Source organism: Lepeophtheirus salmonis, chromosome 9, assembly GCF_016086655.4.
Source record: "Lepeophtheirus salmonis chromosome 9, UVic_Lsal_1.4, whole genome shotgun sequence".
Classification (NCBI taxonomy): Eukaryota; Metazoa; Arthropoda; class Copepoda; order Siphonostomatoida; family Caligidae; genus Lepeophtheirus; species Lepeophtheirus salmonis.
In genome coordinates, this window is record NC_052139.2 from 13,972,711 (window position 1) to 13,990,404 (window position 17,694).

The 17,694-nt window shown below is 32.0% G+C and overlaps 1 protein-coding gene and 2 long non-coding RNA genes across 3 annotated transcripts; 2 read left to right on the forward strand and 1 right to left on the reverse strand.

Annotated features, from left to right (window-relative positions):
• The first annotated feature begins 4,889 nt into the window (after window positions 1–4,889).
• LOC121124691 (uncharacterized) lies at window positions 4,890–7,645 on the forward strand. The gene is made up of 2 exons (XM_040719870.2): window positions 4,890–4,994; window positions 5,921–7,645. Exons 1-2 carry the CDS (start codon window positions 4,960–4,962, stop codon window positions 7,500–7,502), a joined length of 1,617 nt encoding a protein of 538 aa, XP_040575804.1. The 5' UTR covers window positions 4,890–4,959; the 3' UTR covers window positions 7,503–7,645.
• Window positions 7,646–10,343: 2,698 nt separating this feature from the next.
• LOC139906318 (uncharacterized) lies at window positions 10,344–11,009 on the forward strand. Its single transcript, XR_011781758.1, has 3 exons — window positions 10,344–10,614; window positions 10,668–10,807; window positions 10,870–11,009. It is a non-coding gene; the product is annotated as an uncharacterized lncRNA (long non-coding RNA).
• A 2,413-nt stretch (window positions 11,010–13,422) lies between these two features.
• On the reverse strand, window positions 13,423–14,505 carry LOC139906355 (uncharacterized). The gene is made up of 2 exons (XR_011781834.1): window positions 13,807–14,505; window positions 13,423–13,746 (listed from the first exon to the last, which is right to left on the reverse strand). It is a non-coding gene; the product is annotated as an uncharacterized lncRNA (long non-coding RNA).
• Window positions 14,506–17,694: the final 3,189 nt, after the last annotated feature.

Here is a 17,694-nt window from a genome sequence, read left to right on the forward strand (position 1 = left end):
TAATTTAATTTTTTTTTTTCATCAAAAACTTACAACAAGATATTGGTATGGTAGGTGTTCGATTCTCACCCCAGATTCACGGCCAAGAGAAAATTATATCAATTAATGCAATAGTTTTGGAGTCTAAAGGGTGCCCAAAAGGATTTTCCTTTAGCGTTCATAGGTTATGAGGTAGGACGTTACTAGGATTGTTCTTTGGGGGGAATGTTGGGTTAGTTTGACAATTTTAACAAAAAAAAATTCTTCTACTTTGAACGAATAACCTATTTTTTAGACAAGACGATAATTTTATATAATTATTGCAATAAAAATATTGTAATTTGCCCCCTCCCCCTCTTCCCCTGCCGACGCCTTGAGTCTACGTATATATTCGTGGTAGACAGACAGAAGTCTACAAATATATACATTATATACTCATATGTGTTTAAGGATGTATCACATGACGATGAAATCTTTATTTCTTATTTCATCAAACAATACCATGAAAATCACTTAAATGTGTGAATGGATCTATGCACATATGTATTGTGAAATTTGTATGGCTTTGTCTAAAAAGTAATATAATATGTACTTAGATTTATTAATTTGTACAACTTTTTAGCATATTACATTGTACCAGCCATGCATTTATACATATTTAGTGATGAAAATCGTGTATATTTTGGACATGTTAAAAAAAGAAACCAAAATTTTTAAAGATGTTTTGGAGCAGAGAAGCTTGACGTTCATTAAGTTTCATTAGATCTTCTACAATCAGCAGTTACTTGATAGAAGGAAATAAATAAGAACATTATCAAGAATGACTTTGATGTCGATCCTTAATTCTACTCTCAGTACAACAGAACTTATAATTATTATTATTTTCAATTAGGTTTTGAATATAAGTTCACTACTCCGAAGTTAAATAATGACAACAGCCAAAGGAAAAGAAAATTCATTTTTCATATTATCCAGTACATAAAAATGTTATATGGGTAGTAATAGATCTAATGAAACTTCATGAATGTCAAGCTTCTCTCCTCCAAAACATCTTTAAAACTTTTGGTTTCTTTTTTTTTAACATGTCCAAAATATACACGATTTTCATAACTAAATATGTATAAGTGCCCCTGCCATGCAGCAAATCCGATTTTATTTTTATTTTGCTAGAAAATGTTGTTTTTTTCCCTGATCCTTATGACGTCATTTATGCAATATTGGTATATGGTTATGGTCTACCTGGGTTTAGGCCTACCCCCTAAATGCCCATATAATGAATGCCCCTGATGAAGAATAATAAGTTTTATAATAACTCACCCCATGCAATATGAATTTGTACACATTTCCTTCCCCATTAATTAAATTGAATCTATTGTTAATAAAAATTTAATATTAATAGTAATTCTTAATTCATACAATGGGTTTGGGAAAAGTGATTTCGTATTTTCCATATTATTAAAATGCTTTATAAAAAGTGTTACAATCATCCGATTTCAGCCAAATATGCCCTCTTTTCTTTGATAACTTGTTGCCAACGAGAATCCAAGTTCATAATGTCCTTCTCGTAGAAGCCCTTATTCCTATTGCCAAAATACTTGGACAACTAATTTTCAAAAGTGTCTAAGAGCTTTCCATACGAGCTCCTGGAGCGGCATCAATGATGTGTGCAGCCTGGCTTTGCCTCGGTGATGTCTTGTTGTCTCCTATTCACCAATGCTGCCTACTTTAGTTTATTGTATATAATTAGAAATTCATCTTTTAATCATCGAATATAGCACTTTGAGGCAATAAAAAGGCGTTTGAGCAAAGAAATATCGCAATTTGAAGCTTTTTTCATGAAATTCAAGTCAAAAACGGCTTAAAATGACCAAATTTCCCGAAAAAACTCCAAATTTCGTGTATTTCATTTGAAATTCATCTTTTAATCATCAAATATAGCACTTTGAGGACGTATAAAGTCCCCTCTTTAGGCATTAGTAATTTTTCTAGACTGATTGGGACCGATATTTTAGTCTAGGCCGTATACCGAAATTATATCATTTTCATTTGGAGGACCGATTTTTTTTTTGGTCTCAATCTATGAACCGATTTTTTCCCCTATCCTAATAAGTGTGTTGTACAAATATGACCTATGGAACATGCTTAACTTCATATGACGTTATTATATCTATATTTGTTATGGTAAAACACACATGACGTCATCAATAATCCATTCATAAAATTAGTTTTGAGGGAATTTTAGATAAACACCGATTTTCTTTAATACTGATCACGACCGATTTTTTTTTTGGACCGCTCAAGACTGAACTTCTTTAAGGGACCAAATTAATTAGGTCAACTAAAAATCATAATGGTCTTGGATCGGTCTAGGATTTTCAGATCGAAACCCAATACTAATAGAAACATATGTCTGTTTAATCTTAATTAATAACATAATCAAATCATAAGCTGTGAAATTCATTTCAAAATACATACATTTAGATGTAGAAAATGACATATGTATTTATAAATAGAATGAATTTGTAATGTTAATAAGAAAACCATCATTACATCAAAGTTATTACAAAAAATTGATTTCTTCAGAATATCATAAAACTTAACACATTCATTCTAAAGGAAATAAAATAAAATGCGTATTTAAATATAGCCACATCATTATGATTATTAATATTTATGTACAGGGTAAATCCTGTACCGAATACTGTAGAATGAATAATCGTATTGATATCATTAGAAACCTAAAATTTTTGTATGAATACACCTGGATATAATATCAGTAGGTTCCAAAAAAATATTCATTATGGTTTCCATATGTAGAAATTACAGCCTTGGGTTTGTAAGGCGAATAATTGCAGTAGGCACTGACCACCTCCATAGGAAAACTCAGGCTTATAAATTGTAAGCATTTTTTGTATGTAAAAAAAAAAGAAACCAAAACTTAAATAGGTAATCCCAAAAATTTGATGAATTTTTGAGAGGAGAGCAGCTCAGCTGTCATGACGTTTTATCAAATTAGCTTCTAGCAGCTATGTTAGGAAGGAAAGGATCCTATGTTCCACTCTGTACCAAGCATTGAGAAGGGCAGGAATTACTCCGTTTTTGATCATCAATTCTTCTCTGATTCCAACGGGGACTTACGCTTATAATCCACACTATGAGTTACACAATATACTTAGATGTTATCTACTCAAGAATGAAAGAATAATGATCACAGCTTCAGAAAATAACAAAATGCTGTCTCATTCCCTAATTTTGTGGAGCTACTTGCATGCCCTGTTATTCCAATATGCAGGAGGGAAAAAATCAATGGGTATTGTCATCAGTTCCGGTAATGCACCCTCTATAGGTGACTTTGGGATTCAAAATTAACAAATTTGAGTACGTGGATAGAATCCTAAAGAAATGGATCTGACACAATTACTATTTGAGGGTAGTGTCTGAGACTTTTCAACAAGATGGTTCTCCCTCTCACACGTCAAATATGACCCATAGATGAAGTGAGGCTCATCTTTCTGGCATTTGAAGCCGCTACTTTGGGCCTCCATTTTGTTCGGATTAAAATCCCACGGATTTTGGAATCTGGTCCATTTTAGAACACAGGGTTTCTTTTTTCGACAACATATTTTTTCACAACTTTTTGTTTTTGCAAGTACGAAAAAAATGATGGTAGGTAGGTTTGTGTTCCTCTTTACAATTCCTACATACAACTAACTTTGTTTACAAAATTAGAAGAAATAAAGTTTATTGCAATTTTCTTGGCGAATTTCGATTCGAAATTTTTTGAAGTAACTAAAACATGAACTTCTCACCTGGACAATTTTTCTAATGCATCCATGTTGGCATGCATTTTGAAGATATTACACAATATTTTATTTATTTTTAATTCATAGTAATACTACTAAGGTTATAAGAGCCAATAATAATATTATTATTTTTTTTTTTTTTTTTTTTTTTTTGGTGCTCTGATGAGACTTTGTGGATTACCTTACTTAACTGGATGGAGATAGGGTGAAGAATATGTACAAGAGAACTATAATTATCAGTATCTTTCTCCACAACAATGAAACCTTCATATTAGAATTATTAGTTTAATAGGATAATTTTTTGAATAATTTTTCAATTATTTTGACGAATGTCAATGTGATGTTCAACTCCCTCTTTAGCCAAGCAGCACAGGATTACCCTTTGCTAGCACTCCATATTACATTTTTATGAGTATCAAACGATCCAGACGGAATTTTCTTTACAACCAGTCAAGACATAACTTATTTTAATTAGTTGGGTCCCCCCCGAAAATATTAACGGTCTCAGAAAAGTATAGGATTTTCATACAGAAACCCCAAGGCTAATGGTCATGCATTACGTTTGTGTCTTTTCAAATTATGAAGCATCACCATCTTTAAAGTATTTTTCAATTAAAAATGTACGTAATATACTAATAAGTAATTATTGTATTATCTTAAAGATTTCTAAATATTCATAATATAAAATATATGGATTTCAAGGCCAAGAATATAAAGAACATATGATGTTCTTCTTATGAAAAAGTACTTATTAAAGGATATAACTATTACATTTTGAATTTTCTCATCTGATGATGTGAAGTTGAATCGATTGATTCCTAGGGAAGCAATCCTCTCTTTTTCCCTATTCTTCCGTCAGACATTATAATGATCATACACTTAATCTAGGAAAAATTAAAGAAAGTAGTAGAATATTCATAAGTATCATAACCAAAGAAGGGTGTCCGAGCACAAGACTATCGTTGGCCCGCCATGTGATGTACATATATGTAAAGTGGAAGAAGGAACAGAAATGTACCATATGGTATTCATATGGTTCACTTTTTTTATGTCGATGCTTTAATTTATTATTCAAATTAGTTAAATGAAATCCATCAGTTAGTCAAAAGTGTATTACTTTGTCGTCTTCCTTATTACGTTATTTTTTTGTGTTATGTGTTAGAGTGCTTCTTCATTTATGATGAAAAACATTATTGTCCATTCATTATTTTTGTAAGTATTAGGTACTACTCTGTTCATCCTCCTTCAAATAATTAAAAAGTTAATATAGATATAGATATTTGTGAATATCAAAACGAGCCTTGGGTTTCTGTATGAAAATCCTAGAAAGATCTGAAACTGTTATGATTCTTAATGTACTAAAATAATTCCTCCTTTAAAGAAGTTCAGTCTGCAACAGTCGCAAACTACATGGTTCTATTATTTATATATTTTTAACTTAAAAATATAGATGAATTGTTGATGACGTTAGTTGTGTCTCAAAATGATGAATATTTACCTAAAATAACGTCATTTTTGAAGTTAAATGTGTTGTATAAATCAAATTTGGGACAAATCCTAAACAGAATATCGGAGAACATCGGTCTATTGATTGATACCGAAAAAAATCGGTCTATATATTGAGACCGAACAAATCAGTCTGTGATTTGAAATATATTAAATTTAGTTCTATCTCTGAGATTGCGGTCTGGACCAAAATATCGATCCAAATCGGCCTAGAAAACATCATTTTAGAACTAACCGGGGAAAATTGTTTTCGACTGACTCTCAACACTAACCAAAACGTTTTTTATTATAATTAAGTAGATTATAATTAATGTTAAGTATTATATTCGTATTTACTTATTCTAATACGAATTAAGATATTATTTGTTGGTCTTCAAAAAGTATTTTATTTAGATATATTTGAGCTGGATTTCATTGAGAAAGTATAACTTACCAATGTGTCATAATTATTCATTTATTTTAAAAACTTTCTCGCGAAATCCCTTAATTATAACAATACCTCTTTAAGTGAGCAGATGTTATACACTATAAATTTATGCAGAAATATATTTTAACAATGTTGATTATAAAGATTAACAAAAGGCAAAGAATAATTGTTCAACTCCTCATTTATATTGTTTTTTGTTTTTCAGATTATTCTCCTTCATTAATTGCCAGAATCTGACACCTCATCTATTATCATGTATGAAATTCAATGGCATTCAAGTAGAAAGTATATTAAATGATTGTAATGGGAGTGGACTTGGAGGTCCTTGTTGTCACTGGTTTTATTCGAGTTCTCAAAACTCTGGAATGGGAAGAAGAAGTCGTAGTTTTGAATCCGAAACAACTCTAAAACCAAAACAACAAATGATTGATCCTCCTAAATACGTAAATACTGTTGTAACTCCGAATGAAGATGGTCAAATGTTCATCAACATTGAATCGAAATTAGGTTTCAAGGGTGGAGAAAAAGCAAAGAATAAGGGAAGTATTTATAATGAGAAAGAGGACAATCACGAGTTTGAATACACCACTTCATCTCCATCCTCAAAAGTATATTATCTGAAGAAAAGTTACGTTCCCTATGATTCTAACAGCAGTCCTCAAACAGACTGGAATACAAATTCTATACGTGAATCATCATCGAACTCTGAGTTCTTTCCAATAATGAAAAAGTCTATAAATAATTATAATAACCCACATGATGACTTGAATGCGTCCTCAAATGTCAAACCCATAGCTAATAAGTTCAACTCCTTTCCTCCACAAAATTCCGAATTTGAAGAAGAAGTTAATAATATTCCTTCAACTGAATCAAATTTAAAGTCTAATTACGACTCCTTTGCACATATCAATACTGATGATATGAGGGTTATTGGTAATAACTTTATAGGATTGACCTCTGAATCAAAATCACATACCAATGCTCCATTACAAACTACAACAATCACTCAGGAGCCGCTGAATCCTGATTACTATAATCAGGTCATAAGTCAAAAAGCAATATTTAACGAAATATTGAAAAATAATCTAGAACATACCAGAATTAAAGATGACACTAACATACTTCATCGAATAGAGGATCCTTCCAAGGACCAAAATCAAGACTTATCTAAAGAACTAATATTAATGAATTTACTTCTTAAAAGAAATTTGAACAAAGAATCTCAAAAGAAGACACAATCTAAAAGAATACAATTTACTGGAGGTCAGCGACGAGGGATCGTTGTTCCAGGAGCCAAAGATGATCATTCAAAATTGTTAGACCAAAATCAAAATAAAGAAAAAGGATTCAGTAAAGCAATTTGCTTGGAACTCAAAGTTCCGTGTCGATTTGTAGTGGATCATCCATGTTGTCTCTATGAAATGCCCATGGATTTAGTTGCGAGAGCACGATCCATGGATGGTAGTGCGGATTTAATTTGGAGATCTTCATCTCCATATGTTACAAGAGCACGAAGTCTTTCTGGTTTTTCAAAAAACTATCCCTCAAGGAGAGGGCGGCACATTTCATATGACTTTGCTACATCCAGATCAGGAGTCAGAACTCCAAAATATTCTTTTGATGGATATGGCTTAGAAATTACCTCTAATCTGATTGGAAACTGTTGGAGAATAATGCAAAATATTAATTGCTCCATAACCAAAGATCATCCTTGTTGCTTACTTTCGAAAAAACCATCTGGACCGCCAACATTGGACAGAGTATCTCGATGGATTCAAAATAGTTGATGATAGATACAACTAAAACTTCAGGTTTTGAAACATCGATATTGTTTCCGTGTTTTGTCTAAACTTGAGATTTTTTACAAGAATATTCATGCTTAGAAATTATATTTACTTCTCTGTTGTTTGAAATAAACTTATAGATTGTATGGCTATTTTTTATGACATCGAATTAAATAACACAAGTCCACAAAAGCAAATATTTTAGATTCCATAATTAATTATGATGTTAAGTACTTTATGCAATTAATCACGAGTAGGTCATTAGTGTATTACATATCAAATATAGTTTTACAGCATTTTCAATTTTATTTTTGGGGGATTTTTACAGTTTTCAACACAAAATCAAGCAAGAAAAAAAAACTGAGTCTGGATTACATTTGTATTATTCGACGAGTTATCGTCAATTTCTAACAACAAATTATTCACAAATGTAACAATTAGTGTTGTGTCGTTCCTTATTTACAACAGAGAACCGTGGACCAGTCCAGTCCGACATGTCAGTCCTTAAGAAATGTAAAATCAATCTTTCGTTTCGTCATTGAGGGAGTTTTTCCTAATTTTAATTATTCTAAAATATAATCTAATATTATAGTTGTATGTCCGTCCGTCACGTAGATTAGCAAGTTTGTCTTAATATAAAATGGGTACATCCTATGTGCAATAAGTAATATGTATATGTATGTATGTATATTAAATAAGAATTAAAAAAAAGGAATTAGGAAGAGAATTAGCGAGTTTGTCTTGGTATGTATTAATAAAATAATTCGAAATAAAATATATAACCCCCCCCCTGGGGGTGGTGCTTTGATCTAGGGGGGTAATGCAAAAAGGGGCGATTAGGAGCGGTAGAGCAAAAAGCGGTGATTACATATTATAACATTAAAAAAACACACAAATTGATCAATGAATATTTTAAATATTTACCGGTGAACAGAATAGACACTATATCAAAATTTAATTAATGTATTTCATTATAGATACCTTTATATTTTATCCTATACTTACTTCACTAATACTCTCAAATACAAACAGACTACTTACAATAAATACTTATACTTAAGTTAAAAACTAAACTTACACCCAAATTATGTACTCTAAAACTTCAAGAAAGTATTTCAAGAACGTCTATTAATTATAAAAATGTATAAAGAATCATGAAATCTATTTGTCTGCAGATTTTTAGGAAAGCTCAAGGCACGAAAAACTATTGTAAATATGGTGTTGATCCCTTCACAACAATATAATTAAGGTTTACGTACTTTCTAAAAAATATCTTTGCTGATTGCTAGATATAGTAAGACTTACACGATTGAGCAGTAAGAAAGATTATGCAGACAGTTGCATAAGTAACCAGGGAAAATTATGAAGTATATACCTCTTACTAATAATTCAGTTCAAGAAAGAATAGATTAAATGCCTGAAAACATTGAAGATAAATGGATAAACATTCTTGCTGCAACATAATTTAGCTTGCAGTTAAATGAGTACATTTTGCTAGGAAATGAAATACGCTCTTCTCGCTTTAAAATCTAAGTGGTCGACTTCACAAATTAATTAATACTGTTATCAGTAAATAAAATCCAGGTACAATCCCTCAATTCTAGAATGCTTTGACAGCTTGCATTGATAATTATCAAGAGTTTTAATGTTCATTACTACACACAGAAGTTACAAGGCTATCGAAGAGGAACTTCATTAAACTTTTTTTATCCTTCGTTACTTTATACTGGCAAAGCCATTCCTTCTCCCTATCCCTATCACAAAGTCAATGGAGACCCAAACTAAAGTAGGGTTTTCAAAGATTAAATTTTTTTTTTTGTAGGAAATGATAATCTTCATGTCTTAGACAAAACTACTGCAGTATTGATAGGTTGCCCTTATTAAATAAATTTGAAAGATGTTAAGAAGGCTAACAATAGAAAAATTATAAGCATTGATAACGTTTGGGGCTCCGATATCTGTTGCAAAAGAATATAGATTTTCATTATTGATGGTGCAGCTTATTGTATAAAAGCAGTCAAAAACCTTAAGCAACATTTTCCAATGATGTGGTATGTCACTTATCTCGTTCATGGTTTGAACAGAATATCAACGAGTCCCAATGAATTTGAACATGCCAACACTCCTATCTCTTAAGTAAAAATATTATTTCTTCATTCTGGTGATCAAAAAGGATTGTTTACTACGCCGAGAACATCAATTCAATCTCAATGGTATGGATGAAAACAATGATGTAATTAATTAATAAAAGATTAATAGAAATAAAAGGTTCGACCATCGGGCTTGCTAGAATTTTCTATCTGATATATCGTCCGACTGCTGGGTAAGAAAACAGATTTTGATAAAACACGCAACCACTCATTTCCTATGACATCAATATTAAAAGCGTGGTGGAAGTCAAACATCAGTCGTACACGCGTTATGGTATAACTAAGGGTGATAATTTTGGTAAGAATAGAAAAGTGTGCGAGGAGAAAAGAAGAATTACTTATGGCATCATTGATTAAATAATATACATCTTCTTCTATCAATCATGAACGTTATCATTCCCGCCTTTATTATTCAATATTAATATAATATGAGATGGTGATAGTCGATAGAGAACTGAATAAAATCCCCAAAATGACGTCGCCTTCTGTCTGGATTTATGAAAATGGAGGCCCAGGAATTTGGAAAATACTTACCGGATGAGAAACAGATGGTTTGTCGGATTTGTCGATATAAATGTGCCTTTAGTCCCCTGTCTAGAATTACACGCCACTCATTATCCTCATCTCATAACAAGAGTATGGATAATCATCTATAAAATCAATTTAACGATGAATACATAAAGTCGGACTTTAACTTTGATCTCACAACGATGCTTATTGCATGTAATATAACCTTATCCATTGCTAATCATCTACGTTCAAATAATTTATGGAGAAATACAAGGGTAAACATATCCCTTCCCGAGGAACCATCATTAAATTAATGGAGGATGTTGGTACTGATGTCATATATAGAAATACATATAAAAATGTTTTGAGTCATCCACACCAAATGATGATCAAGTTATCAGTAAAAAGTATTTACGAATATCGAAATGGAACTCTGAATTTTGTACTATCTCACAGTAAGTATTCAATTTTTTTTTAAATCTAACCATAAAATATGATTCTATTTTAGCTAAACATATCAAGAATTATGATACACAACTCAGTAAAGGGCAAAAACAACTTCTTAAATGGTCACAACAACGGGGGTAGTAGCTTTGGATGGTTTGCAACTAGTTTGTCTGAGACTAATTACTTCGCTTTAAGACTTGGGTATGATAATTAGGTTTTCCAATATTACATAGTCAATAAATATTACTTTTTTATCACTAAAGGCTTAGCTATGGTTGATGGGCTCCAAGAAATGGTGTTCAGAAAACTCATAAAAGGCAAAAACAACTGTTTAAATGGTCACAACAACGAGGGTAGTTACATTGGGTGTTGCATTATAATTAACAATTGTGTATATCCATCATGATAATAGTATGTTGTTAGATAAGCATACCTAAATAACGGGGAAAAATCTTTTTTGATGCTCTTAATAGGGAGTAATATCGCCGGACATAACTACATAATTAGCTTTTGCTCTAAATCTTTACGATGAATTTATTTATAAAAATTTTTTAGTTGTATATTTATTGTCTAATTTTATGATTTTGACATTTACTTTATTATTAATAATTAGTTAGATCTCATCGGTAGAGATATATCTATCCTGTGCACAATTGTATATAGCAACTTCCACATGAAGAAGAGGGGTGATTATCTTTTTGATTAAACTCCACGTCTCACTTGTGTATTGCAACCTAAAGTTATGACATATTTAACTGAATTCCGATGTCAGAACAAGAAAATATTATTTGGATCAATCTATTATTTCAATATTCTGTATTTATAATTTATTATTATTAATAGTTATATGATTTTAATTGTTTAATTTTGTATATTTAACTTAAATGTTTAATGGTTTATTTTTTAGTATGTAGATTATATTTAATTAAAGCCTTCTTTTTTAAACTTTGAGCTTCAAATATATTTCAAATACTCTACTTTGTCGCTTCATTAGCTATTATTCTGAGAATAAAGTTCATAATGAATTACAATTTCATGGAGTGTGACGTTTTCAAATCTACTGTAACGGATAAAAAACGTCGAAGTCAATTATACGTAGTATATCTTCATTAAATATTTTGCTAATAAATACATTAGTTATACCCTCAAAAATCATAATAAAGCAGGCAGATGATAATCACATCAGTATTTTAAACAATGATATCATATGTCTTTTTTTCCCCCTCCTCCTCGCACGCGTTTTTCTCTACAATATTATCAACTATAGGTATAAGTAACCAAAGGTAGTTATATCGCCATCCTTGAGTATAAACTTGTATTTCTATTAACCTTGATTAAGGAATACTAGAACTACTGGAAAGGAAACAAAAATATCGCGCTCACACAAGAAGGCGGACTCTTTCTTTTCCTGTAACTACAAAAATGACTAGTATGATTTATGAACATTGATAAATTTATCCAATTTGTAACAATTTATCACAATCTCAAACTAATCAATTTCTTAACTTATCCTAAATTATTTTATCCTTTAACTTAATAATTTCATTTTATAAACAGACAAATTAAAACTTAATTTATATTACTTTCGACATTCATTTAACTTATATTTTTTTTACATAAGTATAAAAATAGTTTTTATTTCGTATGTTATAATAAAATTATAATATTGGAAGTACAATCCTCTGTTAGTTCGAATTCAGTTTGGCATTGTTTTTGTTGTTGTATTGATGATGGCAAATATTTTATTTTCTGTAAGCAAAGTAGAATTCTTCACCACAATGTTGAAAAGTTTGTCGATATTTTAGGAGTAATGGTTTTTCATAGGATATTGCATAAAATAAAGGGTAAATACTCTATTACTATTACCTATCAAGAACTATAATAATGCCCTCGACTAAAAGTAAAGTGATTCTACAATATGATTACACATAGTGTAAACAAAACTGTAGACATAATAGGAATCTCTGATCCTGACTAAAAGACTTGAACGTATCTCACTTCTACATAAGTTTCTAAAAAGTTCATTTCTAGTTGAAGGTATTACGATAACTGAAGGAGTTGAGTATTTCCTTTAATTATTTTCCTGATTGAAGGTCATATCATACTTATATATTTTTAGAGATATGCAGACATAGCAATTTTTGAATAATGATTGTGATAATTATCCGACAATATCAACACTATTCCTAGCTGGTGTTGAAGAACTTCTAGAGAAAGCTATATAGCAGGGAGATTTCCCCATAATGTTCTCATTTTGCATATCATAAGGTAGATATTTGCACATACCAAGTACTCCCTTCTCTGAAAACAATTATAAATGTTCTTATAATTGTGTACCGCATCGATGAGGAGATGAACTCGCTCTGAACTTTCTTGAGGGTGAGGAATTGAGGTCTGAAGATTACCTCCACAAAGATTATGGATGTATAATTTTCTATTTACTGTGTGATTGTCAACAGATAATGCCACAATAGTGAACCCTATTTTCCAAAGAGTCCTCATGATTGGATTATACTGATTAAACAGGAACCCCGCTCTTAAGTTTACCACTGGAATGAGGGCAACAACGTCTATGTATTTACCCGAGGCTGAGTTGATCAAGAAGGTGAGTACAGTTTTAGAAGTTTGACTATTTGTAGTTCTCACAATGATTCCGAAGAGAGTTTATCATTGTTGCGTCTTGACGAGGGAGAGACGCAAGCTTATTTATAATAGGAGAGATCCAGGATGACCGGGAGAGATGAGAGGAAGAAGGACGTGGAGGAATGAAACTACACACTGTTTATACGCTCATGTGTATTCTAATTATACTCTAATTATATTTACATAAGACGACACTATTTATAATACATAAAACTCAGTACTTAAATACATAAACGAATATACAGGAAGATAAAAACCAGAAAGGACATATTAAATACATAACATCACCCCCCAAGCACCAAATCCATGGCGGTGCTTAAACAGGTTCCTCTCCATGAACAGCAGCCTATAGATCCGCTCCATCCATGTCCAGGCGAGGACAAAGCATTCTTCCTTGTATTTTAAAAGTTTATCTCCATAGACGTGCCGTGCTCTCAGCACGCGCACCGGAGAAAGGAGGGCAATACTCCTCATAAAGGTTTTAAGGACCCGAGCACCTTGCTCGTCCCTGGGAGAAATAACATTCACCCTTGTTGAAGTTTTAAGGACCCAAGCACCCTGCTCGTCCCTGGGAGAAACAACACTCACCCTTGTCGAGGTTTTAAGGACCCGAGCACCCTGCTCGTCCCTGGGAGACATCTTGCTCGATGTACCCTCATCCAACTCGGGATGATCCACAAGAGAGACCGTTCCACATCCATCAACCAATGATGTGAACGGGAGAGTAGGAACAGAGGAGAACCAAAATTGTGTAGGAATAAATCCATTGTTAATTATGTGGTCCCGGACCCGGACACACACACTTCACTTCTTGAAAGTGACCAAGGTTATCTTCCTTCCTCCACGAGGCCCAAACATTGGCACAGTCCATATTGCTCCGCCTTCCGCAGACGAACGAGCGTTCTCCCCATCGACGAAAAAGGGCTACCCAACTCCAAAAGGGCTAGCTTCGCCGACGATCCCACAGCAGGGAGGTCACGTGATCCTGATCCCATCCTCGTCGCCAATGTTGCGTCTTGACGAGGGAGAGAGTCAAACTTCTTTGTAACGCGGAGATATCCAGGATGACCGGGAGAGATGAGAGGAAGAAATGGCGTGGAGGAATGAAACTGCACTGTGTTTATATCATGCGTCTTCTAAATCTACTCTAATTATATTTACATAAGACGACACTATTTATAATACATAAAACTCAGTACTTAAATACATAAACGAATATACAGGAAGATAAAAACCAGAAAGGACATATTAAATACATAATAATCATTGAGATCTTGCGCCGAAAGAACGGTCTCTTCCATAAACATTGCATACTCCAGAGCTTCTTGTCTTTCATTCTCCAAATACACTCTATTGGTGCTAGTTGATGCCTGTGTTGGTCTCGGAGGTGGTGATGGTGATGAGAGGTAGCTTACCATATTCGACCATGTTGATGGGATGGCTTCCTTTCTCAACTGCCTGTGAATATATATCATTTATAAGTATTATTGATTACTAAAACTACACGGAAAGAAATTGCAATATTATATTAAAGTGCATTATTTATCATTTGAAGGGAATGCTTCTAAATTATGCTATAATTTCGTTGTCCAGACACTTGACAAACATTGGACAGTGCTTCTAAAAATATTTAAAAGGAAATTTAGCAAAAAAACGAGACGTCTCAGATATTTACAAGCAATATTAATAGTATTGAGGAACATTAATTACCTTCGTTGGAGTTATTTTCCTTTATCACGGGATTGAACTAAGGATTCAATAATAAAATCAGTCACCTTAAAATGCAGACTGAATAGTCTTGAATTCGCTGTTGGCGTCTAGTAAATCGTATCTCTTGAGATGGCCCTAAGCCATTTGGTTAGAAATTTAGAGTCCTTCATGGGAAATTTGTGAAAGCTCACATCCGAATCCTTAGTAATGCCGTCATAGCCCTACTTGCATCCAGGAGCAGAACACATGTGCACCATTATTAATTAAGTAATAAATAAAAAAATAATTAGCTTTGGTGAACCACGTTTTCCTTTATTATAATTTATAAAACAAATGAAGAATGTGTCAGCCTCCTTGTGTAGAAAAAAAGTGAGTGCGATTTTAAGACGCACTTCCTATTGTTTTTAGTATTCCTTGCGTTGACTCATGGCTAAAGTTGATAATTTTGTAGAGAAAAACGCGTGCAAGGAGAAGGGGGGAGGGAGAAAGACTTATGGTATCATTGTTTAAAATACTCATGTGATTATTATCTGCCTGCTTTATTATGATTTTTGAGGGTATAACGAAAGTATTTATTAGCAAAATGTTTAATGAGGATATACTACGTATAATTGACTTAAACGTTTTTTATCCGTTACAATAGATTTGAAAACGTCCAACTCCATGAAATTGTAACTTCTTATGAACCATATTCCCAGAATAATAACTAATTGAACGACAAAGTAGAGTATTTTGAAATATATTTGAAGTTCCAAGTTTAAAAAAGAAGGCTTAAATTAAATATAATCTACATACAAAAAAAATAAACCATGATACATTTATGTTAAATATACTAAATTAAACAATTGGGATAATGAAATGAAATAATAGATTGATCCAAATAATAATTTCTTGTTCTGACATGAATTCAGTAATGCACAGGATAGATATATCTCTACCAATGAGATCTAAATAATTATTAATAATAAAGTAAATGTCAAAATCATAAAATTAGATAAGAAATCTACTAAAAAAAAATGTTAGAATTAAATATATTGTAAAGATTTAGGGCAAAAGCTAATTATGTAGTAATGTCTGACGATATTACTCCTTATTAAGGGCATCAAAAAAGATCCCCCCCCCAGTTATTTATGCTTGTATAACAGCATACTATTATCATTAAGAATACATACAATTGCTAATTATAATGCTACACCCAATGTAACTACCCCCGTTGTTGTGACCATTTAAGCAGTTGTTTTTGCCTTTTATGAGTTTTCTGAACACCATTTCTTGGACCCTATCAACCATAACTAAGCCTTAAGTGATAAAAAAAGTAATATTTATTGACTATTTAATATTGGAAAACCTAATTATGACACCCAAGTCTTTAAGTGAAGAAACTAGTCTCAGACAAATTAGTTGCGAACCATCCAAAGCTACTACTCCCGTTGTTGTGACCATTTAAGCACTTTTTTTTTGCCATTGAAGGAGTTGTGTATCATAATTCTTGATAATTTTGGCTAAAATAGAATCTTATTTTAGGGTTAGATTTAAAAAAAAATTGAATACTTACTGTTAGATAGTATAAAATTTAGAGTTTCATTTCGAAATTAGTAAATATTTTATACTTTTTACTGATAACTTGATCGTCATTTGGTGTGGATAACTCAAAACATTGTTATATGTATTTCTATAAATGACATCAGTACCAACATCCTCCATTAATTTAATGATGGTTCCTCGGTAAGGAATAGGTTTACCCGTGTATTTCTCCATAAATTTTTTGAACATAGATGATTAGCAATGGATAAGGTTATATTACATGCAATAAGCATCTTTGTGAGATCAGAGCTAAAGTCTGACTTGATGTATTCATCATTAACTTGATTTTTTAGATGAATATCCATGCTCTTGATATGAGATGAGGATAATGAGGGGTGTGTAATTCTAGACAAGGGACTAATTGCACATTTATATCGAAAAAAAACGACAAGCCATCTGTTTCTCATCCGGTAAGTATTTTCCAAATTCCTGGGCGTCTATTTTCAGAAATCCAGACAGAAGGCGACGTTATTTTAGGCATTTTATTCAGTTCTCTATCGACTATCAGTATCTAATATTATATTAATATTGGATAATAAAGGCTGGAATTGATAACGTTCTTGATAGAGGAAGACGTTTACTATTTTAACCGCTGATACTTATATCCTTATGGCATCATTGATTAAATAATATACATCTTCTTCTATCAATCAAGAACTTTGTCATTCCCGCCTTTATTATTCCATATTAATATAATATTAGATGGTGATAGTCGATAGAGAACTGAATAAAATGCCTAAAATAACGTCGCCTTCTGTCTGGATTTCTGGAAATGGAGGCCCAGGAATTTGGAAATACTTACCAGACGAGAAACAAATGGCTCGTCGGATTTGTCGATATAAGTTATAGTATGATTACAATTGTTTAATTTTGTATATTTAACATATGTTTATGATGGTTTAATTTTTTTGTATGTAGATTATATTTAATTTAAGCCTTCTTTTTTAAAATTGGAACTTCAAATATATTTCAAAATACTCTACTTTGACGTTCCATTAGTTATTATTCTGAGAATATGGTTCATAAGAAGTTACAATTTCACGGAGTTGGACGTTTTCAAATCTATTGTAACGGATAAAAAAACGTTTAAGTCAATTATACGTAGTATAGCCTCATTAAACATTTTGCTAATAAATACTTTCGTTATACCC